Source organism: Scyliorhinus torazame, chromosome 21 (genome assembly GCF_047496885.1).
Source record: "Scyliorhinus torazame isolate Kashiwa2021f chromosome 21, sScyTor2.1, whole genome shotgun sequence".
Classification (NCBI taxonomy): Eukaryota; Metazoa; Chordata; class Chondrichthyes; order Carcharhiniformes; family Scyliorhinidae; genus Scyliorhinus; species Scyliorhinus torazame.
In genome coordinates this window covers 62136046-62162200 of record NC_092727.1, presented here as the reverse complement: position 1 = coordinate 62162200, position 26155 = coordinate 62136046, and the positions used below count along the sequence as shown (strand labels likewise).

General features: G+C 52.6%; 1 protein-coding gene across 5 annotated transcripts in view; it reads left to right on the top strand.

Annotated features, from left to right (window-relative positions):
* LOC140398318 (transmembrane protein 107-like) overlaps positions 1–26155 on the top strand; it is a 116956-nt gene that overhangs the window by 8016 nt on the left and 82785 nt on the right. For 4 of the 5 annotated variants that reach the window (XM_072486873.1, XM_072486872.1, XM_072486870.1 and 1 more), the window contains exon 2: positions 24165–24283. In XM_072486873.1, the coding sequence (XP_072342974.1) occupies positions 24197–24283 (87 nt within the window). In that variant the 5' untranslated portion in view covers positions 24165–24196. Of the gene's footprint in view, positions 1–11131; positions 11190–24164; positions 24284–26155 lie in introns of those variants that run through there. The other variant, XM_072486871.1, reaches the window with a different exon arrangement.

The following is a 26155-nucleotide window of genomic DNA, read 5'->3' as shown; positions in this document are numbered from 1 at the left end:
ATACTCCCCCCCCCTCCAATACTCCACCCCCCCTCCAATACTCCCCCCCTCCAATACTCCCCCCCCCTCCAATACTGCCCCCCTCCAATACTCCCCCCCCCCTCCAATACTCCCCCCCCTCCAATACTCCCCCCCCCCTCCAATACTCCCCCCCCCCTCCAATACTCCCCCCCCTCCAATACTCCCCCTCTCCAATACTCCCCCCCCCTCCAATACTCCCCCCCTTCAATACTCCCCCCTCCAATACTCCCCCCCAATACTTCCCCCCAATACTCACCCCCACTCCAATACTCCCCCCCCTCCAATAATCCCCCCCTCCAATACTCCCCCCCTCCAATACTCCCCCCCTCCAATACTCCCCCTCCAATACTCCCCCTCCAATACTCCCCCTCCAATACTCGCCCCCCAATACTCCCCCCCCCCCCCCCACTCCAATACTCCCCCCCAATAATCCCCCCCTCCAATACTCCCCCCCCTCCAACACTCCTCCCCCTCCAATACTACCCCCCCTCCAATACTCCCCCTCTCCAATACTCCCCCCCCTCCAATACTCCCCCCTTCAATACTCCCCCCTCCAATACTCCCCCCCAATACTTCCCCCCCCAATACTCCCCCCCACTCCAATACTCCCCCCCCCTCCAATAATCCCCCCTCCAATACTCCCCCCCCTCCAATACTCCCCCCCCTCCAATACTCCCCCCCCTCCAATACTCCCCCCTCCAATACTCCCCCCTCCAATACTCCCCCCCCCCTCCAATACGCCCCCCCTCCAATACTCCCCCCCTCCAATACTCCCCCCCCCCTCCAATACTCCCCCCCCTCCAATACTCCCCCCCCTCCAATACTCCTCCCCCCTCCAATACTCCCACCCCTCCAATACTCCCCCCCCCTCCAATACTCTCCCCCCTCCAATACTCTCCCCCCCCTCCAATACTCCCTCCCTCCAATACTCCCCCCTCCAATACTCCCCCTCCAATACTCCCCCCCCTCCAATACTCCCCCACCCCTCCAATACTCCCCCACCCCTCCAATACTCCCCCACCCCTCCAATACTCCCCCACCCCTCCAATACTCCCCCACCCCTCCAATACTCCCCCCCCTCCAATACTCCCCCCCTCCAATACTCCCCCCCCTCCAATACTCCCCCCCTCCAATACTCCCCCCCCTCCAATACTCCCCCCCTCCAATACTCCCCCCCAATACTCGCCCCCCTCCAATACTCCCCCCCCACCAATACTCCCCCCCCTCCAATACTCCCCCCCCTCCAGTACTCCCCCCCTCCAATACTCCCCCCCTCCAATACCCCCCTCCAATACCCCCCTCCAATACCCCCCTCCAATACCCCCCTCCAATACCCCCCTCCAATACCCCCCTCCAATACCCCCCTCCAATACCCCCCCTCCAATACTCCCCCCTCCAATACTCCCCCCCCCTCCAATACACCCCCCCCTCCAATACTCCCCCCCCTCCAATACTCCACCCCCTCCAATACTCCCACCCCCCTCCAATACCCCCCTCCAATACCCCCCTCCAATACCCCCCCCAATACTCCCCCCCCCCCTCCAATACACCCCCCCTCCAATACACCCCCCTCCAATACACCCCCCCCTCCAATCCTCCCCCCCACTCCAATCCTCCCCCCCCTCCAATACCCCCCCCCCCCTCCAATACTCCCCCCCCTCCAATACTCCCCCCCCCCTCCAATACTCCCCCCTCCAATACTCCCCCCCCCTCCAATACTCCCCCCCTCCAATACTCCCCCCCCTCCTATACTCCCCCCCTCCAATACTCCCCCCTCCAATACTCCCCCCCTCCAATACTCCCCCCTCCAATACTCCCCCCTCCAATACTCCCCCCCTCCAATACTCCCCCCCCAATACTCCCCCCCAATACTCCCCCCCTCCAATACTCCCCCCAATACTCCCCCCACCTCCAATACTCCCCCCCTCCAATACTCCCCCCCAATACTCCCCCCCCCACTCCAATACTCCCCACTCCAATACTCCCCCCCTCCAATACTCCCCCCCTCCAATACTCCCCCCCCTCCAATACTCCCCCCCCTCCAATACTCCCCCCCCCTCCAATACTGCCCCCCTCCAATACTGCCCCCCTCCAATACTCCCCCCCCCTCCAATACTCCCCCCCACTCCAATACTCCCCCCCCTCCAATACTCCCCCCCCTCCTTACTCCCCCCCTCCAATACTCCCCCTCTCCAATACTCCCCCCCCTCCAATACTCCCCCCTTCAATACTCCCCCCTCCAATACTCCCCCCTCCAATACTCCCCCCCCAATACTTCCCCCCCAATACTCCCCCCCACTCCAATACTCCCCCCCTCCAATAATCCCCCCTCCAATACTCCCCCCCTCCAATACTCCCCCCCTCCAATACTCCCCCTCCAATACTCCCCCCCAATACTCCCCCCCCCAATACTCCCCCCCCACTCCAATACTCCCCCCCCAATAATCCCCCCTCCAATACTCACCCCCCCCTCCAATACTCCTCCCCCCCTCCAATACTCCCCCCTCCAATACTCCCCCCCTCCAATACTCCCCCCTCCAATACTCCCCCCTCCAATACTCCCCCCTCCAATACTCCCCCCTCCAATACTCCCCCCTCGAATACTCCCCCCTCCAATACTCCCCCCCCCCTCCAATACGCCCCCCCTCCAATACTCCCCCCCCTCCAATACGCCCCCCCTCCAATACTCCCCCCCTCCAATACTCCCCCCCCTCCAATACTCCCCCCCCTCCAATACTCCCCCCCCCTCCAATACTCCCCCCCCCTCCAATACTCCTCCCCCCTCCAATACTCCCCCCTCCAATACTCCCCCCCCCTCCAATACTCTCCCCCCTCCAATACTCTCCCCCCCTCCAATACTCCCGCCCTCCAATACTCCCCCCTCCAATACTCCCCCCTCCAATACTCCCCCCCTCCAATACTCCCCCACCCCTCCAATACTCCCCCCACCCCTCCAATACTCCCCCACCCCTCCAATACTCCCCCACCCCTCCAATACTCCCCCACCCCTCCAATACTCCCCCACCCCTCCAATACTCCCCCACCCCTCCAATATTCCCCCCCTCCAATACTCCCCCCCTCCAATACTCCCCCCTCCAATACTCCCCCCTCCAATACTCCCCCCCCTCCAATACTCCCCCCCTCCAATACTCCCCCCCCTCCAATACTCCCCCCCCTCCAATACTCCCCCCCCCCTCCAATAATCCCCCCCCTCCAATACTCCCCCCCCTCCAATACTCCCCCCCCCAATACTCCCCCCCCCCACAATACTCCCCCCCCCTCCAATACTCCCCCCCCCTCCAGTACACCCACCCCCTCCAGTACTCCCCCCCCCTCCAGTACTCCCCCCCCCTCCAGTACTCCCCCCCCCCCTCCAGTACTTCCCCCCCCCTCCAGTACTCCCCCCCCCCTCCAATACCCCCCTCCAATACCCCCCTCCAATACCCCCCTCCAATACCCCCCTCCAATACCCCCCTCCAATACCCCCCTCCAATACTCCCCCCCTCCAATACTCCCCCCCCTCCAATACTCCCCCCCCCCTCGAATACTCCACCCCCTCCAATACTCCCACCCCCCTCCAATACTCCCCCCCCTCCAATACCCCCCCTCCAATACTCCCCCCAATACTCCCCCCCCCTCCAATACACCCCCCCTCCAATACACCCCCCCTCCAATACACCCCCGCTCCAATCCTCCCCCCCCTCCAATACTCCCCCCCCCCCTCCAATACTCCCCCCCCCCTCCAATACTCCCCCCCCAATACTCCCCCCTCCTCCAATACTCCCCCCCTCCAATACTCCCCCCCCCTCCAATACTCCCCCCCCTCCAATACTCCCCCCCTCCAATACTCCCCCCCCCCAATACTCCCCCCCCTCCAATACTCCCCCCCCTCCAATACTCCCCCCCCTCCAATACTCCCCCCCTCCAATACTCCCCCCTCCAATACTCCCCCCCAATACTCCCCCCCCCTCCAATACTCCCCCCAATACTCCCCCCTCCAATACTCCCCCCCTCCAATACTCCCCCCCAATACTCCCCCCCCACTCCAATACTCCCCCCCCTCCAATACTCCACCCCCCTCCAATACTCCCCCCCTCCAATACTCCCCCCCCCTCCAATACTGCCCCCCTCCAATACTCCCCCCCCCCTCCAATACTCCCCCCCCTCCAATACTCCCCCCCCCTCCAATACTCCCCCCCCCTCCAATACTCCCCCCCTCCAATACTCCCCCTCTCCAATACTCCCCCCCCCTCCAATACTCCCCCCCTTCAATACTCCCCCCCTCCAATACTTCCCCCCCAATACTTCCCCCCCAATACTCACCCCCACTCCAATACTCCCCCCCCCTCCAATAATCCCCCCTCCAATACTCCCCCCCTCCAATACTCCCCCCCTCCAATACTCCCCCTCCAATACTCCCCCTCCAATACTCCCCCTCCAATACTCCGCCCCCCAATACTCCCCCCCCCCCCCACTCCAATACTCCCCCCCCAATAATCCCCCCCTCCAATACTCCCCCCCCTCCAACACTCCTCCCCCTCCAATACTACCCCCCCTCCAATACTCCCCCTCTCCAATACTCCCCCCCCTCCAATACTCCCCCCTTCAATACTCCCCCCTCCAATACTCCCCCCCAATACTTCCCCCCCCCAATACTCCCCCCCACTCCAATACTCCCCCCCCTCCAATAATCCCCCCTCCAATACTCCCCCCCCTCCAATACTCCCCCCCTCCAATACTCCCCCCTCCAATACTCCCCCCTCCAATACTCCCCCCCCCCCTCCAATACGCCCCCCCTCCAATACTCCCCCCCTCCAATACTCCCCCCCCCTCCAATACTCCCCCCCCTCCAATACTCCCCCCCCTCCAATACTCCTCCCCCCTCCAATACTCCCACCCCTCCAATACTCCCCCCCCCTCCAATACTCTCCCCCCTCCAATACTCTCCCCCCCTCCAATACTCCCGCCCTCCAATACTCCCCCCTCCAATACTCCCCCTCCAATACTCCCCCCCCTCCAATACTCCCCCACCCCTCCAATACTCCCCCACCCCTCCAATACTCCCCCACCCCTCCAATACTCCCCCACCCCTCCAATACTCCCCCACCCCTCCAATACTCCCCCCCCTCCAATACTCCCCCCCTCCAATACTCCCCCCCTCCAATACTCCCCCCCTCCAATACTCCCCCCCCTCCAATACTCCCCCCCTCCAATACTCCCCCCCAATACTCGCCCCCCTCCAATACTCCCCCCCCTCCAATACTCCCCCCCCTCCAATACTCCCCCCCCTCCAGTACTCCCCCCCTCCAATACTCCCCCCCTCCAATACCCCCCTCCAATACCCCCCTCCAATACCCCCCTCCAATACCCCCCTCCAATACCCCCCTCCAATACCCCCCTCCAATACCCCCCTCCAATACCCCCCTCCAATACTCCCCCCCTCCAATACTCCCCCCCTCCAATACTCCCCCCCCCCTCCAATACTCCCCCGCTCCAATACTCCCCCCCTCCAATACTCCCCCCCCCTCCAATACTCCCCCCCCCCTCCAATACTCCCCCCCCCTCCAATACTCCCCCCCCTCCAATACTCCCCCCCCTCCAATACCCCCCCCTCCAATACCCCCCCCTCCAATACCCCCCCTCCAATACCCCCCCCTCCAATACCCCCCCTCCAATACCCCCCCTCCAATACTCCCCCCCCCCATCCAATACTCCCCCCCCCATCCAATACTCCCCCCCCATCCAATACTCCCCCCCCCCATCCAATACTCCCCCCCCCATCCAATACTCCCCCCCCATCGAATACTCCCCACCCCGCCAATACTCCCCTCCCCCCGCCTCCAATACTCCCCCCCGCCTCCAATACTCCCCCCCTCCAATACTCCTCCCCCCTCCAATACTCCTCCCCCCCTCCAATACTCCTCCCCCCCCTCCAATACTCCTCCCCCTCCAATACTCCTCCCCCTCCAATACTCCTCCCCCTCCAATACTCCTCCCCCTCCAATACTCCTCCCCCTCCAATACTCCTCCCCTCTCCAATACTCCTCCCCCCTCCAATACTCCTCCCCCCTCCAATACTCCCCCCCCCAATACTCCCCCCTCCAATACTCCCCCCCCTCCAATACTCCCCCCCCCCTCCAATACTCCCCCCAATACTCCCCCCCACTCCAATACTCCCCCCCCCTCCAATACTCCCCCCCCTCCAATACTCCCCCCCCCTCCAATACTCCCCCCCTCTCCAATACTCCCCCCCTCTCCAATACTCCCCCCTCCAATACTCCCCCCTCCAATACTCCCCCCCTCCAATACTCCCCCCCCCTCCAATACTCCCCCCCCTCCAATACTCCCCCCTCCAATACTCCCCCTCTCCAATACTCCCCCCCTCCAATACTCCCCCCCTTCAATACGCCCCCCCCTCCAATACTCCCCCCCAATACTTCCCCCCAATACTCCCCCCCCACTCCAATACTCCCCCCCACTCCAATACTCCCCCCCTCCAATAATCCCCCCTCCAGTACTCCCCCTCCAATACTCCCCCTCCAATACTCCCCCCCCCCCAATACTCCCCCCCACTCCAATACTCCCCCCCTCCAATAATCCCCCCCTCCAATACTCCCCCCCCCTCCAATACTCCTCCCCCCTCCAATACTCCTCCCCCTCCAATACTCCCCCCCCCCTCCAATACTCCCCCACCCCTCCAATACTCCCCCACCCCTCCAATACTCCCCCCCTCCAATACTCCCCCCTCCAATACTCCCCCCCCTCCAATACTCCCCCCCTGCAATACTCCCCCCTGCAATACTCCCCCCTGCAATACTCCCCCCCTCCAATACTCCCCCCCCTCCAATACTCCCCCCCTCCAATACTCCCCCCCCCCTCCAATACTCCCCCCCTCCAATACTCCCCCCCTCTCCAATACTCCCCCCCCTCCAATACTCCCCCCCTCCAATACTCCCCCCCTCCAATACTCCCCCCCTCCAGTACTCCCCCCCCCCCCCTCCAATACCCCCCTCCAATACTCCCCCCCTCCAATACTCCCCCCCCTCCAATACTCCCCCCCCTCCAATACTCCCCCCCTCCAATACTCCCCCCCTCCAATACTCCCCCCCCCTCCAATACTCCCCCCCTCCAATACTCCCCCCCTCCAATACTCCCCCCTCCAATACTCCCCCCTCCAATACTCCCCCCTCCAATACTCCCCCCCTCCAATACTCCCCCCCTCCAATACTCCCCCCCTCCAATACTCCCCCCCCCTCCAATACTCCCCCCCTTCCAATACTCCCCCCCTTCCAATACTCCCCCCCCCTCCAATACTCCCCCCCCATCCAATACTCCCCCCCCCATCCAATACTCCCCCCCCCCGCCAATACTCCCCTCCCCCCGCCTCCAATACTCCCCTCCCCCCCGCCTCCAATACTCCCCCCCGCCTCCAATACTCCCCCCCTCCAATACTCCTCCCCCTCCAATACTCCTCCCCCTCCAATACTCCTCCCCCTCCAATACTCCTCCCCCCCTCCAATACACCTCCCCCCTCCAATACTCCTCCCCCCTCCAATACTCCTCCCCCTCCAATACTCCTCCCCCTCCAATACTCCTCCCCCCTCCAATACTCCTCCCCCCTCCAATACTCCCCCCCCTCCAATACTCCCCCCCTCCAATACTTCCCCCCTCCAATACTTCCCCCCCTCCAATACTTCCCCCCCTCCAATACTTCCCCCCCTCCAATACTCCCCCCTCTAATACTCCCCCCCTCCAATACTCCCCCCCCCTCCAATACTCCCCCCCCTCTCCAATACTCCCCTCCAATACTCCCCCCCTCCAATACTCCCCCCCCCTCCAATACTCCCCCCCCCCCTCCAATACACCCCCCCCTCCAATACTCCCCCCCCCTCCAATACTCCCCCCCCCCTCCAATACTCCCCCCCTCCAATACTCCCCCCCCTCCAATACTCCCCCCTCCAATACTCCCCCCCTCCAATACTCCCCCCCCTCCAATACTCCCCCCCCTCCAATACTCCCCCCCCCTCCAATACTCCCCCCCCCCTCCAATACTCCCCCCCCTCCAATACTCCCCCCCCCTCCAATACACCCCCCCCCTCCAATACTCCCCCCCCAATACTCCCCCCCTCCAATACTCCCCCCCCTCCAATACTCCCCCCCTCCAATACTCCCCCCCTCCAATACTCCCCCCTCCAATACTCCCCCCTCCAATACTCCCCCCCTCCAATACTCCCCCCCTCCAATACTCCCCCCTCCAATACTCCCCCCTCCAATACTCCCCCCTCCAAAATTCCCCCCTCTCCAATACTCCCCTCCAATACTCCCCCCCCTCCAATACTCCCCTCCAATACTCCCCCCCTCCAATACTCCCCCCCTCCAATACTCCCCCCCTCCAATACTCCCCCCCTCCAATACTCCCCCCCTCCAATACTCCCCCCCCAATACTCCCCCCCCAATGCTCCCCCCACTCCAATACTCCCCCCCCCCTCCAATACTCCCCCCCCAATACTCCCCCCCTCCAATACTCCCCCCCCTCCAATACTCCCCCCTCCAATACTCCCCCCCCCTCCAATACTCCCCCCCCCTCCAATACTCCCCCCCCCCTCCAGTACTCCCCCCCCCTCAATACCCCCCTCCAATACTCCCCCCCCTCCAATACTCCCCCCCCCTCCAATACTCCCCCCCCCTCCAATACTCCCCCCCCCTCCAATACTCCCCCCCCCTCCAATACTCCCCCCCTCCAATACTCCCCCTCCAATACTCCCCCCTCCAATACTCCCCCCTCCAATACTCCCCCCCTCCAATACTCCCCCCCTCCAATACTCCCCCCCTCCAATACTCCCCCCCCTCCAATACTCCCCCCCCCTCCAATACTCCCCCCCTCCAATACTCCCCCCCCCTCCAATACTCCCCCCTCCAATACTCCCCCCCCTCCAATACTCCCCCCCCCTCCAATACTCCCCCCCCCTCCAATACTCCCCCCCTCCAATACTCCCCCCTCCAATACTCCCCCCTCCAATACTCCCCCCTCCAATACTCCCCCCTCCAATACTCCCCCCCTCCAATACTCCCCCCCCTCCAATACTCCCCCCCTCCAATACTCCCCCCTCCAATACTCCCCCCTCCAATACTCCCCCCTCCAATACTCCCCCCCTCCAATACTCCTCCCCCTCCAATACTCCTCCCCCTCCAATACTCCTCCCCCCTCCAATACTCCTCCCCCCCCTCCAATACTCCTCCCCCCCTCCAGTACTCCTCCCCCTCCAATACTCCCCCCCCAATACTCCCCCCCTCCAATACTCCCCCCCTCCAATACTGCCCCCCTCCAATACTCCCCCCTCCAATACTCCCCCCCTCCAATACTCCCCCCCTCCAATACTCCCCCCCTCCAATACTCCCCCCCTCCAATACTCCCCCCCTCCAATACTCCCCCCCTCCAATACTCCCCCCCTCCAATACTCCCCCCCTCCAATACTCCCCCCCTCCAATACTCCCCCCCTCCAATACTCCCCCCCTCCAATACTCCCCCCCCTCCAATACTTCCCCCCCCAATACTCCCCCCCCCCTCCAATACTCCCCCCTCCAATACTCCCTCCCCCCTCCAATACTCCCCCCCCCAGTACTCTTCCCCCCCCAGTACTCCTCCCCCCCAGTACTCCTCCCCTCCCCCCCCGCCAGTACTCCTCCCCTCCCCCCCCCCCCAGTACTCCTCCCCTCTCCCCCCCCCCCCCCAGTACTCCTCCCCTCCCCCCCCCCCCCAGTACTCTTTCCCTCCCCCCCCCCCCGTACTCCCCACGTAACGAGTGCAAGAGTAGGTCCTTTTAAGGATCTCCCTTCCACCCCCGACCGGCTGAAATCCCCCCCCCTGGCGGCTGACATCCCCCCCCCCCAAACTGGGTAAATCCCCAGTTTCCTCCCACAGACCAAAGATGCGCAGGTTAGGTGGATTGGACATGATAAACTGCCCTTAGTGTCCAAAAAGGTGGGGTGGGGTTAATGGGTTACGGGGATAGGGTTGGGATGTGGGCTTAGGTGGGGTACTATTTCGAAGGGCTGGTGCAGACTCGGTGTGCCGAATGGCGTCCTTCTGCACTGTAAGTTCACCCAACTTAAGCCCACCCTCCACACTATCCCCGTAAACCAGTAGCCCCACCTCACCTAAGGGCAATTTAGCACGGCCAATCCACCTAACCTGCACACCTTTGACCTGTAGGAGGAAACAGGAGCACCTGGCGGAAACCGTTGCAGACACGGGGAGAATGTTCCGCACAGTGACCCAAACCGGGAATCGAACCTGGGACCCTGGAGATGTGAAGCAACTGTGCTAACCACTGTGCTGCCATGCTGCCTATGCCGCTAAAACCGCCTTTTCCCCCGCCCCCCCCCCCCCCCCCCCCCCCCCACCCCTGCCAAAAAAACGAGTGGGCAAAACCTGCCACCCCAACACTGGATTCTGGAAATCCCCCCAACGCCCTCCCCAAGAAAGAAAAATCTCGTCAAAACCCACTCAACACTGGGTAACCTCCGCGCCCCCCCCCCCCCAAAGCCACCCCCCTCCCAAGAAAGAACAATCTAGTCAAAACCCACTCAACACTGGGTACCCCCCCCAAAGCACTGGGAAAAAAACCCAACCCTACACCGGGTTACCCCCGCCCTCCTATTAATTTCTAATTACAAAATCTTTTGATCTGCCTGTATGAGGTGAATGTTACTCTTAATCTCTTTTTCCCGTATATTTAAATCCTTTGCCCATGAGGTTCCAATGAACGTTTGATTATATTTCCATATTGCACCTTTTTTATGACTTTTTTTAAACTGATGCGATCACTATTGTAAAGGGCTTGATCGAGGGAATAATGAGAACTAGTAAGTGGATGGGCCCTCAATCCTTGATGCGGTTCTAGCAGAAGGTGTAGAGGGGAAATGAGAAAGAACTTTCGAAAAGTACCTGGATGTGTACCTTGGTGCTGTAAGATACAGGGCTATGGACCGCGTGCAGGAATGTGGAATTGAACTCAGGCTGGCACGGACAAGAAGGGTCGAATGGCCGCTTCCTGTGCTGTACCCTGTCAATGATTCTATTCTGTAACTCCTCTGCACCCTTTCCAAGGCTCTGCCCTGCAAATGAAAATGTGAAGCCCAGAATTATTAGTAAAGCCAAGTTCAGGGTAAGCACATTCCTTTTTGAGTGAATGGCAAGGCTGGTAGAATCACAGCTGATCTGGGGGGCGGGGGGGGGAGTGTTCTGGGCAAGGCTGGTAGAAGTAGGGAACCCTGGATGGCTCAGGATATTGCGGGCCTGGTCAAAAAGATTTTGATTTGATTTGATTTATTATTGTCCCATGTATTAGTATACTTTTTTCCCAGGGACCCATTTTTATCAACCTGCCAACCTTCAGGACCCAACCCAGCCGACCTTCGCGACCCACGCCAGCCAATCTTTGCGGCCCACACCGGCCGACCTGCGCGACCCACCATTTCCTCTTACCTTGTTTGTTGCTGACAAAAATGGAGGAAATGGTTTTGGGTCCCTTTGGCCTCCCGAACTTGGGGGAAAAAAAAGGCTGTGACCATATTAAAAAAATGTGGCGCACTGCGCATGCTTGCCCGATCATCAGTGCGCATGCACAGTGTGGTCGAATTTTTTTTAGCTGTTCCTGGCCATTTTGAAGGCCGCTCGCAGCAGGCATTGTTAAAAGCCAGCTGCTGCGGCTGTTGAGCATGGATTTGCGGGATCGGGAGCTCTGCGACAGATGGCTCCGCGGGCCTCCCGACACCCACCCACGGGTCACGCCCCTGAGTTTGACAATGCCTGGTATACAGTGAAAAGTATTGTTTCTTGCATGCTATACAGACAACGCATACTGTACAGAGGGTAATGTTACAGTCATAGCTAGGGTGTAGACAAAAGATCAACTCTAATAAAATAAGAAGGAGGCATATGACATGCATTTGCAGCTGGGATCAAGTGGATCCATTGAAGAGTTTAGAGCTTGTTGGAGTAGAGTTACATAGATACATAGAAGATAGGAGCAGGAGGAGGTCTATTGGCCCTTCGAGTCTGTTCCGCCATTTATCACAATCACAGCTGATCATCCAACTCTATAGCCTAATCCTGCTTTCTCCCCATTATCTTTAATTCCATTCGCTCCAAGTGCTCTTGAATATATTGAATGTTTTAGCATCAACTACTCCCTGTGGTAATGAATTCCACAGGCTCACCACTCTTTGGGTGAAGAAATGTCTCCTCATCTCTGTCCGAAATAGTTTACTCTGAATCCTCAGACTGTGACCCCTAGTTCTGGACACACCTTCGGGAACATCTTCCCTGCATCCACCCTGTCTAGTCCTGTTAGAATTTTATGTCTCTGTGAGACCCCCCCCCCCCCTCATTCTTCTGAAATCCAGCGAGAACAATCCTAACCTAGTCGATCTCTCCACATATGACAGTCCTGCCATCCCTGGAATCAGTCTGGTAAACCTTCGCTGCACTCCCTCGAGACCAAGAACATCCTTCCTCAGAAAAAGAGACCAAAACTGCACATAATATTGTAGGCGTGTCCTCACCAAGGCCCTGTATAATTGCAACAATACATCCCTGCTCCTGTACTCGAAACCTCTCGCAATGAAGGCCAACATACCATTAGCCTTCTTTACCGTCTGCTTCACCTGTATGCTTACCTTCAGTGACTGGTGCACAAGGACACCCAGGTCCCGCTGCACACTCTCCTCTCCCAATTTAGTGGTTAGCACTGTGGCTTCACAGTGCCAGGGTCCCAGGTTCGATTCCCTGTGCGGAGTCTGCACGTTCTACCCGTGTCTGTGGGTTTCCTCTGGGTGCTCTGGTTTCCTCCCGAAAGACGTGCTGTTCAGTCATGTGGACATTCTGAATTCTCCCTCTGTGTACCCGAACAGGTGCCGGAATGTGGCGATTAGGGGTTTGTTGAAATCTCGTACACTGAACTCAGTAGAAATTTAAGTTACATGTCTAGGGTGCGAAATGAAATCTTTTATTGTGTCTATTGATTATAATTGAGAGTTTGAGATCTTCTTGTGGTTACAAATCAAATGTTCTTAATAAAGCCCTGCCAGCAGAAGACTTTCGAGATACAATCGACTTAGTAGTCTACAAACAGATTTAACTTTCAAAATACAGTAATGGTTTCTTGCTCAAAGCAAAACAGCTTGAGCAGACTTTCAGAGTTGGAGTGGAAATATGAAAATACAAATTAAGGATAGCGAATAGTTAGGTAAAAGTGATCCTGGATGGAAAATGGCTGATTGGTTTGGATGAGTCTCAAATTCATTTGGTTGGATGGTTGTCAATCTTCAATATGCAACATAGCTGTAGATATGTTGCTTTTTAGATGCTAGTCGTGTGTTGGAATGTGAGTTATACTTTTAATCAGCTCTGGTTGCTGCTGGTTTTTCTGCTGACTGCTATATTATTCATATTCTGAACAATGGTAGATTCATGTTGTCATGGTGCTTATTTTGACCTTGATCAGATTGTGGTAATGAAACTAATTTGACCTTTTGCAAGTCTGTTCATTAGAACAATGGACAATTTATAATATAAACATGTTGCATTAGCTTCTAGCTAGCCTGTAGATGTTTCAAATGCTGTGCTTTTGTTACTGCAAGCTGTATGTTTTTGTCATCTAAAGTTATGCTTAAAGTCTTATGATGAAATCCATTTTTAAATGGATTTCAAACTGAGCTTTAGTATTTACATTAAAATAGCTAAATCAATGACCCTTTTACCTATCAGAAATAGCTGGTTCCCTTCAGGATTCTTCACAGTAACTTTGCAATGTAAGCCTACTTGTGACAATAAAGATGATTATTTACAACTGTTCAGGTAGTAAACTGCCTTCCTGTTTTAGCATCAACTACTCCCTGTGGTAATGAATTCCAGTGAATTACCTCACACTTATCCAAATTATACTGCATCTGCCATTGATTTGCCCACTCTTTCCAGATCATGCTGTAGGATCTCTGCATCCTCGTCACAGTTCACCCTCTCACCCAACTTGGTATCATCTGCAAACTTAGAGATGTTACATTTTGTTCCCTCATCCAAATCATTTGTTAAGAGAGAAATCAGGAGGGCAAAAAGGAGAAATGAGATTGCTTTGGCAGATAAGGCAAAGGAGAATCCAAAGAGCTTCTACAAATATATAAAGAGCAAAAGAGTAACGAGTGCAAGAGTAGGGCCTTTTAAGGATCTCCAAAGTCATCTATGTGCGGATCCACAAGAGATGGGTGAGATCCTAAATGAATATTTGTCATCGGTATTTATGTTAGAGGCATGGATGTTAGAGATCATATTACAGAGAAGGAGGTGCTGGAAGTTTTAAAGCGCATCCAAGGTAGATAAATCCCCTGAGACCTGATGAAATAGACATAGATGTAGACTTTACAGTGCAGAAGGAGGCCATTTGGCCCATTGAGTCTGCACTGGCCCTTAGAAAGAGCAACTTACCTAAACCCACACCTCCACCCTGTCCCTGTAACCCCACCTAATTGTTTTGGACACTAAGAGCAATTTAGCATGGCCAATCTACCTAACCTGCACATCTTTGGACTGTGGGAGGAAACCGGAGCACTCCGAGGAAACCCAAGCAGACACGGGAAGAAAGTTCAGTCTCTGCACAGACAGTGACCCATTCCGGGAATCGTACCTGGTATCCTGGAGCTGTGAAGCAACTGTGCTACTGTTGTGGGAGACTAGGGAGGAAATTGTGGGTCCCCTAGCAGAGATATTTGAATCGTCGACAGCCACAGGTGATGTGCCTGAAGATTGGAGGGTAGCAAATGTTGTGCCCTTGTTTAAGAAAGGCCGCAGTGAAAAGCCTGGGAAAGACAGACAGGTGAGCCTCACGTCTGTGGTGGGTAAGTTGTTTGAGACAGGATCGACACGCATTTAAAGAGGTGAGGACTGATTAGGAACAGTCAGCATGGCGTTGTGAGTGGAAAATCATGTCTCATGAATTTGATTTGAGTTTTCTGAAGGGGTAACCAAGAAGGTAGATGAGGGCAGTGCAGTCGATGTTATCTACATGGACTTTAGCAAGGCCTTTGACAAGGTACCGCATGATAGGTTGTCGCATAAGGTTAAATCTCACGGGATCCAGGGTGAGGTAACCAATTGGATACAAAATTGGCTTGACTAAAAGACAAAGAGTGGTTGTAGAGGGTTGTTTTTCCAACTGGAGGCCTGTGACCAGTGGTGTGCCTCAGGGATCAGTGCTGGGTCCACTGTTATTTGTTATTTGTATTAATGATTTAGATGAGAATTCAGGAGGCATGGTTAGTAAGTTTGCAGATGACACCACAATTGGTGGCATAGTGGACAGTGAAAAGGTTATCAAGGATTGCAACGTGATCTTGATCAATTGGGCCAGTGGGCCGATGGATGGCAGGTGGAGTTTAATTTTATATAAATGTGAGGTGATGCATTTTGGTAGATCAAATCGGGGCAGGACCTACTCAGTTAATGGTAGGGAGTTGGAGAGAGTAATAGAACAAAGAGATCTAGGAGTACAGGTTCACAGCTCCTTCAGGGGCAGCACGGTAGCATAGTGGTTACTACAATTGCTTCACAGCTCCAGGGTATTATTAAACTAGAAAGAATGCTGAAAAGATTTTTTTGTAAGGGCCACGAAGAATCCAGCACGAGTTTTAAGGATACAAAGTAATAACATTTATTTACTATAACATATATACATAACAGTAGCAGTAACTTCCCTTGCTACATACTCCTTCCTGCTGGTTCCTGAACTGGCCAGCTTTATTTATACTAGGAGTTTACTAGTGGTTTCCCCGCCCCCCTCATTGGGGAAGCTCATAATCCTACAGGATTGTGGGATAGTCATTAGGCCCCAGCCAATGGTAAGTTGACAGGTTATAACATCCCTCCCCCCCCAAAGTCCAAGGAATACACCGAAGACCCTGGCGAAGGAGGGCGTCGGACTCGTTTGGCCGCAGGCCGGACACCATTTGCACGCGGCGCTGGATCGGGCGGCGTGTAACGAGACAGAGACCGGCGCTTCCGTGATGAACGGCGCAACGGTTGTACATCCATGGCCCGTGGACCCGAGGATTCCCCCTCTGATGCATCCTGTGTCTCCATCTCGGAGTCAGAGTCTGCTGCCTCTGTCATGTCACTGTCTCTATCTCCATTCGGTCCCGTAACGACCTGCACAGGCTTCGAGTGGGGCACCAGTGGAAGATTGTGAGGACTACCTTCCCTTGTCTCTGCGGCTGTTGAAATGAGCTCCAGGGGCGGGGAATCTTTTGAGGGGATGGTCTTCTGGACCGAACGTGGTCTACATGTTTTCGCTGGAGACGACTCTGGGCTTGCACTTGGTAAGATATAGGGCCCGTTTGGCGAAAGATTACACCAGGAACCCATTGGGCGCCACCGGCAAAGTTCCGAACGAACACTGGGTCACCGGGGGCAAACTGCCGAATCGGCCGATGCCGAGAAAATCCCTGTCCCTGCCGTTGTATGCGGCGTACTTTTGCGCCAATGTCCGGGAAAACCATACTAAGGCGGGTGCGAAGTCTCCGGCCCATTAGGAGTTCTGCGGGAGCTACCCCAGTCACTGCATGGGGGGTGGTCCTGTACGTAAAAAGCGAGCCAGTCTCGTGTCCATTGATCCGGAAGACTGCTTCTTTAGGCCTCTTTTGAATGTCTGCACTGCTCGCTCTGCCAACCCATTTGAAGCCGGGTGGTAAGGGGCAGTGCGGATATGGCGGATGCCGTTCATCTTCGTGAACCTCGCAAACTCCTCACTCGTGAATGGAGTGCCGTTATCCGTGACCAGCACCTCGGGGAGGCCATGCGTACTAAACGATAAACGCATCTTTTCAATTGTTGCGCAGGACGTTGTCCCCTGCATCTTATGCACCTCTAGCCATTTGGATTGGGCGTCAATTAGTAGAAGGAACATGGATCCTTGAAAAGGGCCTGCGAAATCTGCATGCAAGCGTGGCCAAGGCCACCCTGGCCATTCCCAGTGATGTAGGGGCGCGGCCGGCGGAAGCTTCTGATGCTCCTGGCAAATGGAGCAGTTTTGGGCCACCTTCTCAATGTCGGTGTCGAGGCCTGGCCACCAGACATAACTCCGGGCCAACATTTTCATTTTGGTCACGCCTGGATGCCCATTGTGCAAGTCTGTTAGTATCAGCTCCTGGCCTTTTTCCGGGACAATCACACGCGTCCCCCACAAGAGGATGCCGTCTTCCACGCTGAATTCTGACAGCTTGGAGGAGAATGCCCGCAACTCGCCTGGGAGCTGTCTATGCTGCCCACCATACAGGACTATGTGCCGAACCTTTGACAGGACTGGCTCCGTCTGGGTCCACTCACGGATGTGTGATGCCGTGACAGGCAAGGTGTCCATAAAATTTAGGGTTGCAACCACCTCACCGGTCGTGGGGGCCGACATGGGACCGGTCGATAAAGGCAATCAGCTCAGTGCGCCGGCATTTGCTATCTGCGTACCTGGTTTGTGCTCCAGAGAATACTCGTATGCAGCAAGCAACAAAGCCCAGCGCTGGATCCGTGCAGAAGCAATGGGTGGTATTGGCTTATCCTCTCTGAAAAGTCCCAGCAGGGGCTTATGATTAGTCACGATAGTGAAATGGCGGCCGTACACGTACTGGTGAAAGTGTTTCACCGCAAAAACCACTGCCAGGCCACCCCCTCCTCGATCTGCGCGTACTTTTTCTCCGCTGCAGTCAATGTGCAGGAGGCGAAAGCTATCGGTCGTTCGGCCCCGTTCTCCATCTTGTGGGACAGGATGGCCCCAATACCATACGGGGATGCATCACATGTGACGAGCAAAGGCTTTCCAGGATCGTAGTGGGTTAGTAACCCAGACGACGACAATTGTTGCTTTACCCGCCGGAAAGCGGTTTCTTGCGGCTGACCCCAAACCCAGGTGTGATTTTCTTTAGCAGAAGGTGCAAAGGGGCCAGCGTAGTTGCCAGATTGGGGAGGAACTTCCCGTAATAGTTTACGAGACCGAGAAAAGAACGAAGATGCGAAGTGTCAGTCGGGGCGGGGGCATGTTGAATTGCACGCACCTTCTCTGCGATGGGGTGCAGACCTTCGCGGTCCACCCGATAACCTAGGTAGACTACTTCCTTTGCCTGAAATACGCACTTTGTGCGACGTAAACGGACTCCAGCCTCCGAAAGGCGTCTAAGGACAGCCTCCAGATTTTCCAAATGTTCCTGCTCCGACGTCTCTGTAATCAAAACGTCATCTAGGTAGACAGCCACACGTGGTAAATGGCACAACCAGTCCCGACCCAACAGGCTGGGCCAATGGCCGCGCACCACGATAAGTGGGAAACACCCCTCCTGGCGTCCATAGACAACAGGGGTCATTGTAGTTCCTGCAATGTCCAGTGGTTCCCCAGTGTAGGTGGCCAACCTGGCCTGTGAGTCGGTTAATGTAAGGGTCTGTATACCCTGCTTGATGCGTCTTCTGGACGATCACGGAGACCGCTGCGCCAGTATACAACTCCATCTCCAGCGGGTGGCCATTGACCCGTACTGTCACCTTAATGGGGGCCACACGGGGAGCTGCCACACAATGCAGCTGCAGGCAGTCGTCCTCCGTCTCCACATCCTCCGGAGTAGTCGCTGCAGGTTCATCCACATGGAAGGTACGGCCTCTGGGCTGGTCCCAGTTACGGCCCTGGGCTGGTCCCAGTTTCGGTCCGCGACGGGGTCGGCGCCTACAAGTCTGACACGGACATGGGTCCTCATCCATTGGCTCTGGAGAAGGCTCCCTTCGGGGAGGAATGTCCGACGGCTACTGGCGTCGGTCCGGACGTTGCCTCGCCCAAGGTACCGCAGGAGTGCGGGGGGACGTTTTCGGACGGAAGGGGTTGCGCCCCAAGGCATGCACTTCCATTCCCTGTAGCTCCTGTACTCCTCGCTCTGCGTTCTCTCGGGACAATATTATTTGAATGGCCTGTTGAAAAGTCAATGTTGGCTCCGCTAACAACTTTCTCTGGGTGGCCGCATTGTTAATACCGCAAACCAAACGGTCGCGTAACATTTCTGACAAGGTCTCACCATAGTCACAGTACGCCGCAATCCTGCGTAGCCTGGATAGAAAATCAGCAAGGGATTCTACAGGGGTCCTCTCAGCGGTATTAAACCGGTAACGCTGGACTATCGTGGACGGGGTTGGGTTAAAATGTTGCCCCACTAGATTCACAAGTTCATCAAACGTTTTGGTGTCCGGCGCAGCTGTGTACATAAGGCTCCTAATCACCCCAAACGTATGCGGGCCGCAGGCGGTGAGCAATATGACCACCTGGCGCTCGTTTTCAGTGATATTGTTTGCCCGGAAATAGTAACGCATCCGTTGTGTGTACTGGTTCCAGCTTTCCAGCGCAGCATCAAAAACATCCAAACGTCCATACAGAGGCATGGTATAATAGAAAACAACTCCCAACCTGTATCCAACAAAAATCCAGGGAGGTGGCTTCAGCAGTGTAGACAGCTATTCACTTTAACCTTCGTCGCCAGTTTTGTAAGGGCCACGAAGAATCCAGCATGAGTTTTAAGGATACAAAGTAATAACATTTATTTACTATAACGTATATACATAACAGTAGCAGTAACGTCCCTTGCTACATACTCCTTCCTGCTGGTTCCTGAACTGGCCAGCTTTATTTATACTAGGAGTTTACTGGTGGTTTCTCCGCCCCCACCTTGGGGAAGCTCATACTCCCACAGGATTGTGGGATAGTCATTAGTCCCCAGCCAATGGTAAGTAGGCAGGTTATAACAGATTTATTAGGATACTACCGGGACTTGGTGGTTTGAGTTATAAGGAGAGGCTGGATATACTGGGACTTTTTTCCCTGGAGGCTTAGGGGTGATCTTACAGAGGTCGGTAAAATAATGAGGGGCATAGATAAGGTAGATAGTCAATATCTTTTCCAAAAGGTAGGGGAGTCTAAAACTAGAGGGCATAGGTTTAAGGTAGAGGGGAGAGATACAAAAGAGTCCAGGGGACCAATTTTTTCACACACAGGGCGGTGAGTGTCTGGAATGAGGCAATAGTAGAGGCGGGTATAATTTTGTCTTTTAGGAAGCATTTAGACAGTTTTATGGGAAAGCTGTGTATGGAGGGTTATGGGCCAAATTTGAGCAATTGGGACTAGCTTAGTGGTAAAAACTGGGCGGCATGGACAAGTTGGACCGAAGGGCTTGTTTTCATGCTGTAAACTTCAATGACTCTAAGTTTGTTTCTTTTTAACAGCCTTTTCAACATATCTTGTCATCTTTAATCAACACTGCTGATATTGACCATTTTTCCCTTTTTGATGCCAGCCTGTCTTATAATATTTGGCCCGTCTCCCTGACATAATGTCAGACCTAATTTTGATTTCTCATGTTTTTATTTTCTTCTCCTAGAATTGCTCCACATTCATTTTGTAGTATCTTATTTCTTTAATGCATTGTCTGTTTGAAACGATCATCTTCGCCATCTATCCATACCCTGCTTTTAAACAGGTTGCAGATCGTTCCACTGAACCTCTTGTGCATTTTCCTTCTTGTTAAGAACCCTGCTGATGTTACCTGCGAGATTGGCTCAAGACCTCAAAATAAAAAATGAAACACTGGTTCTTAGTGGTGTATGTTTATTTGGAAATACTGTGAGGAAACAATGTACAACCCAGTGAGGAACCAGTCATTATGTAAACAATAAATAATGTAAACATTATTTAAACATTATAACATTATAAATAATGTAAACATTATGTGAACAATAAATAAAGAACATTTATTAAAGTACAAGAAAATACAACACTAAAGCATAACATACAGTATGGCACTTCAGGGTAGCATGGTAGCACAGTGGTTAGCACAGTTGCTTCACAGCTCCACAGTCTCCGGTTCAATTCCCAGCTTGGGTCACTGTCTGTGCAGAGTCTGCACATCCTCCCTATGTCTGCGTGGGTTTTCTCCGGGTGCTCTGGTTTCCTCCCACAGTCCAAAGATATGCAGGTTAGGTGGATTGACCATGCTAAATTGCCCTTAGTGTCCCAAAATGGTTAAGTGGGGTTAAGGGGATAGGGTGAAGGCGTGGGCTTGAGTAGGGTGCTCTTTTCCAAGGGCCGGTGCAGACTCGATGGGCCGAATGGCCTCCTTCTGCCCTGTAAATTATATGATTCAATGAATAACTAAACATCCTGTGCTGTCTGAAATTATCTCTTCTTCCCAAAATATGCCCACATTCCCTGAACTCACTGAGACACCCCTTTTCCCAAGCAATATCCAATGTTAGTAACTATAGATCAAATAAAGTTAACAGTTGCTATACAACACTGCAAGTCTGGGACAAGGTCTCCTTCTGGTTCAACAAAGGCACAAAACTGTGTCTTTTAGAGGAGAATATCTGCAATCTGCCGTGACTCTAGCCACACTGCCAGAAGGATGTGGAAGCTTTGGAGAGGGTGCAGAGGAGGTTTTACCAGGATGTTGCCTGGTCTGGAGGGTGTTAGCTATGTGGAGAGGCTGAACAGATTCAGACTGTTTTCATTAGAAAGACAAAGGTTGAGGGGGTGACCTGATAGAGGTCTATAAGATTATGAGGGGCATGGATGGAGTGGATGGGCAGGCACTCTTTCCCAGGGTGGAAGGGTCAGTCACCAGGGGGCATAGTTTTAAGGTCCCTGTGGCAAAGTTTAGAGGAGATGTGCGAGGCAGATTTTTTACGCAGACAGTGGTGAGTGCCAGGAGAGGTTGTGGAATCAGATACATTAACGGCGTTCAAAAGGCAACTTGACAAACACATGGATAGGATGGGTATAGAAGGATACGGCACAAGGAAGTGCTGAGGGTTTTGGCAAAGGTTGGTATCATGACCGGTACAGGCTTGGAGGGCCGAAGGAGCTGTACCTCTGCTGTATTGTTCTTTCTTTGTTAGTTGGAAGGGGCTCTGTGCCTCAGAATGTAGATAGAACTGGCCTGTCTGCTTGTTGTATGGAAAACTAGTCTCCTTCCTCAATGAGGGGCTGCAATTATGCTGTTCAGCCTCTTTGATATTCCCCTCTAAGAAGCCTACAGTCTACCTCTCTCAAATCCATTGCCTTATTTGTATACCCCACTGATCTCTGGGAAACTTTGTTTCTGATATGGCCATTCGCACCTCAGTGTTTCTAGATTCCTGTTAATCTTGTTACTGGGAAAATCATATCTCATTATTCCTCTAGATGCTTGCTAGTCTTGTTATTTGTGTGTTATTTTCATCTCAAGTTCACTGTTAATTTTATTTTAAAGTTCAGATGAAAGGCTGATTGATTAAATGTTATTTATTCTTTCCATAGATTTCTGTTTTTTGTTTAAGATCTGCAGTTGTTTTGTTCTTCAACTCTATTTCTTGGTCAGTGAAAGACAGTCAAATACATCAAAATAATGTTAAAGTTTGGATTTAAGCTTGAATATAGTGTTTGATTTGGTAACTAGAGCATGGGTTGGCTGAGGAGGATGAGGAATCTCCTCTACCCTTGAGTGGGCATCTTCCCTGTCTTGACTCTATGATTCTCTGGTTTGCTCAGTTTTACTCCGGGTCTCAGTAATCCCAGCTCCCTGGCAGCACAGAGCTTCTCTGAATTTCTCATTGTTCACACTGTCCTGACCTTCTGGAATTTTCCTTGTAGATTTAAGCTTTTCGAGACTTTATTTCTGATCCACTTTGGATATGAAAAGAATAGTGTAATGTCTAAATGGCAAGGAACATTGGAATTAGGGTAAATAGCTAGGTCATGGCAATCAAAAAATCAATGAAATTCAAATGTGAGGAAGTCATGCTTTGGTGCACAAAGTCCTGGCTTGACCAGATTTTAACCATTCGGTTACCAGCAGCACTTTGCGATTACTGGAACTCAGTAGAAATTTAAGTTAAAACTTCTCGGGTGCAAATAGGAATTGTTTATTTGTATTACAATTGAGAGTCATTTTAAAGTCCAGCCATCATATGGCTCACAAAGATGCAATTTGTAGACAATTGAACTTTCAAACAATCACAGATAAAATGTATTTGCTTGGGCAAACGGCTCGACAATAACTTTAAAAGTCAAAGTCTGAAAATAAAATATGAATACAGGGAGACAGATAACGAATAGTAAGTCGAAAAAGAGCGAGAGAGAGAGAGAGAGAGAATCTTCAGCTTCAAACCAACACCACCAACTAACTAACCAACTAACTGGTGGAATGAAACTTACAGCTATACTGTTTCATATCTGTCTTAAGCCATCTAATCACACCCCAATATAATCCTAGTTGGTTTGGGTTAGACTCAAACACATCTGATTTGACGGCAAGCCGTCCATCTTTAATATGTAACATTACTTCTAATTGTTTCGTCTCTGCATACTTGTGTATGTTATAGAATGCGATATTGTGCTTTATCAAGGCCAGCAGAAACTGGTTTTCTGATGGCTTAGCTAGTGTATCAATGGAGACTTCATGTTATCTTGTCATGCAATGCTGGACAATGACTTGGAAAAATGTAAATCAAACTCTGTTTTAATCTAGTAAAGTGAATTATGCTGCTTCTATGAAATTGTTATGTTTTGAGAATGTTGAAATCAAATATATTTGATTCGATGTTCTAACTGTCCATTTTTTAAAAACAAATCAGCAATAGTCTAGAATGTTTCAGCCTGTATAAGTTATGGAATGTGATTCAGGCTGTAATCGCTAATGCCCGAAATGAGAACAATAGAACCTTTAAGTAACTGGGCTCTTGTCACCTCGCAGCCATGGATTCAGCCCTTGTCCTTGGAGAAATGTAGTGAAAAGTGCTTGTCTTATCAGACTTCTGTGTTACTTTAAAACTTTGTATTTAAAAGTTGTGTTAGCAAAATGATCAAATGAATTTGCAGAATGTGTTTTTAATCCTTGAATTAAAACTGGGGCTTAATATTTACGCTTAAACAGCTATCTTTTACCTATATTAGGTGTATTAGAAATACCTGGCTTCTTACAACCTCATCTAGCAAATGTTAAAGAATTGTGAGAACTTTTGCATAAACTTGACATTTTACGCCAGGGTAGTGGAAATCCGGAACTCACTCCTCCCAAAATCTTCCTTTTCACAGGTAGAACTTGAGCGAATGAACCAGAATTGGCAATGCCGATACCAAGCAGCCTGATACCATCCCGGTTTTTGACACTCGTGGCTCATTTAATCATTGTCATCATCATCTTCTGGTCCAGGGTAAGTAAGGGCAGAGAAACAGTAAGGGCTGCAACATATGGGAAACAATTTCCCCTCCAGACCTCCCCACAACCTTTCTCAACCTCTTGCTACCTGACATTAGTTATGTGAGAGTCAGCCACAACAGAAGCCAACTACTTGGCAGGCCAGCACCTGGAACTGCTAGAAAAAGGTCAACAACAAGGATTTGCTTTAATATGGAGTTTGTAATGTAGAAAACCTTTCCAACACACTTCACAAAAATGTAATCTGCAAGTCTCAACCATTGAGGATAGAGAGGAACCTTAAGACTATAAGACATAGACATTCGACCCATCGAGTCTGCTCCGCCATTCAATCATGGCTGATATTTTTCTCATCCGCATTCTCCTGCCTTCTCCCCATAACCCATGACCCCTTATTAATCAAGGACCTATCTATCTCTGTCTTAAAGACACTCAGTGATTTGGCCTCCACAGCCTTCTGTGGCAAACAGATTCACCACAGATTCACCACCCTCTGAAGAAATTCCTCCTCATCTTTGTTTTAAACGATCGTCCCTTTAGTCTGGGAATGTGTCCTCTGGTTCTAGTTTTTCCTTCAAGTGGAATCATCCTCTCCATGTCCACTCTATCCAGGCCTCGCAGTATCCTGTAAGTTTCAATAAGATCTCCCCTCATCCTTCTAAACTCCAACGAGTACAAACCCAGAGTCCTCAACCGTTCCTGATACGACAAACTCTTCATTCCCAAGATCATTCTTGTGAACCTCTTCTGGACCCTTTCCAAGGCCAGCACATCTTTCCTTAGATACAGGGCCCAAAACTGCTCACAGTACTCCAAATGGGGTCTGACCAGATCCTCATAGAGCCTCAGAAGTAAATCCCTGCTCTTGTGTTCTAGCCCTCTCGACATGAATGCTAACATTGCATTTAATAATAATAATAATCGCTTATTGTCACAAGTAGGCCTTCAATGAAGTTAATGTGAAAAGCCCCTAGTCGCCACATTCCGGGGCCTGTTCGGGGAGGCTGGTGTGGGAATTTAACCCACGCTGCTGACATTGTTCTGCATTACAGGCCAGCTATTTAGCCCACTGTGCTAAACCATTTGGCTTCCTAACTGCCAACTGAAACTGCACGTTAACCTTAAGAGAATCGTGAACAAGGACTCTCACGCCTAAGCCTGATTTCCTAAGCATTTCCCCATTTAGAAAATAGTCTATGCCTCCATTCCTCCTTCCAAAGTGCATAACCTCACACTTTTCCACATTGTATTCCATCTGACACTTCTTTGCCCACTCTCCTTTCTTGTCCAAATCCTTCTGCAGCCCATGCTTTCTCAATACTACCTGTCCCTCTACAGATTTTTGTATCATTTGCAAACTTAGCAACAGTGCCTTCAGTTCCTTCTTCCAGATCATTATTATATATTGTGAAAAGTTGTGGTCCCAGCACAGACTCCTGAGGCACACCACTAGTCACTGGCTGCCATCCTGAAAAAGACCCTTTTATCCCCAGTCTCTGCCTTCTGCCAACCAGCCAATCCTCTATCCATGCCACAATCCTACCCTTAACACCATGAGCTCTTAACTTATTTAACAGTCTCCTATGCGGCACCTTGTTCAAAGGCCTTCTGAAAATCTAAATAAATCACGTCCACTGGTTCTCCTTTGTCTAACTTCCTTGTGATCTCACAGATTTGTCAGACATGACCTCCCAATTGACAAAGCCATGCTCCAGATTATTTATCCACCTTCAGATCTTTCAGTTTCCCCAGAACCTTCTCCTTAGTTATGGCCAGTGCTCTCACCACTTGCCCCGCTGATTCTCCTGGAGCTCTGGCATCCCACTGGTGTCTTCCACTGTGAAGACTGATGCAAAGTAACTATTCC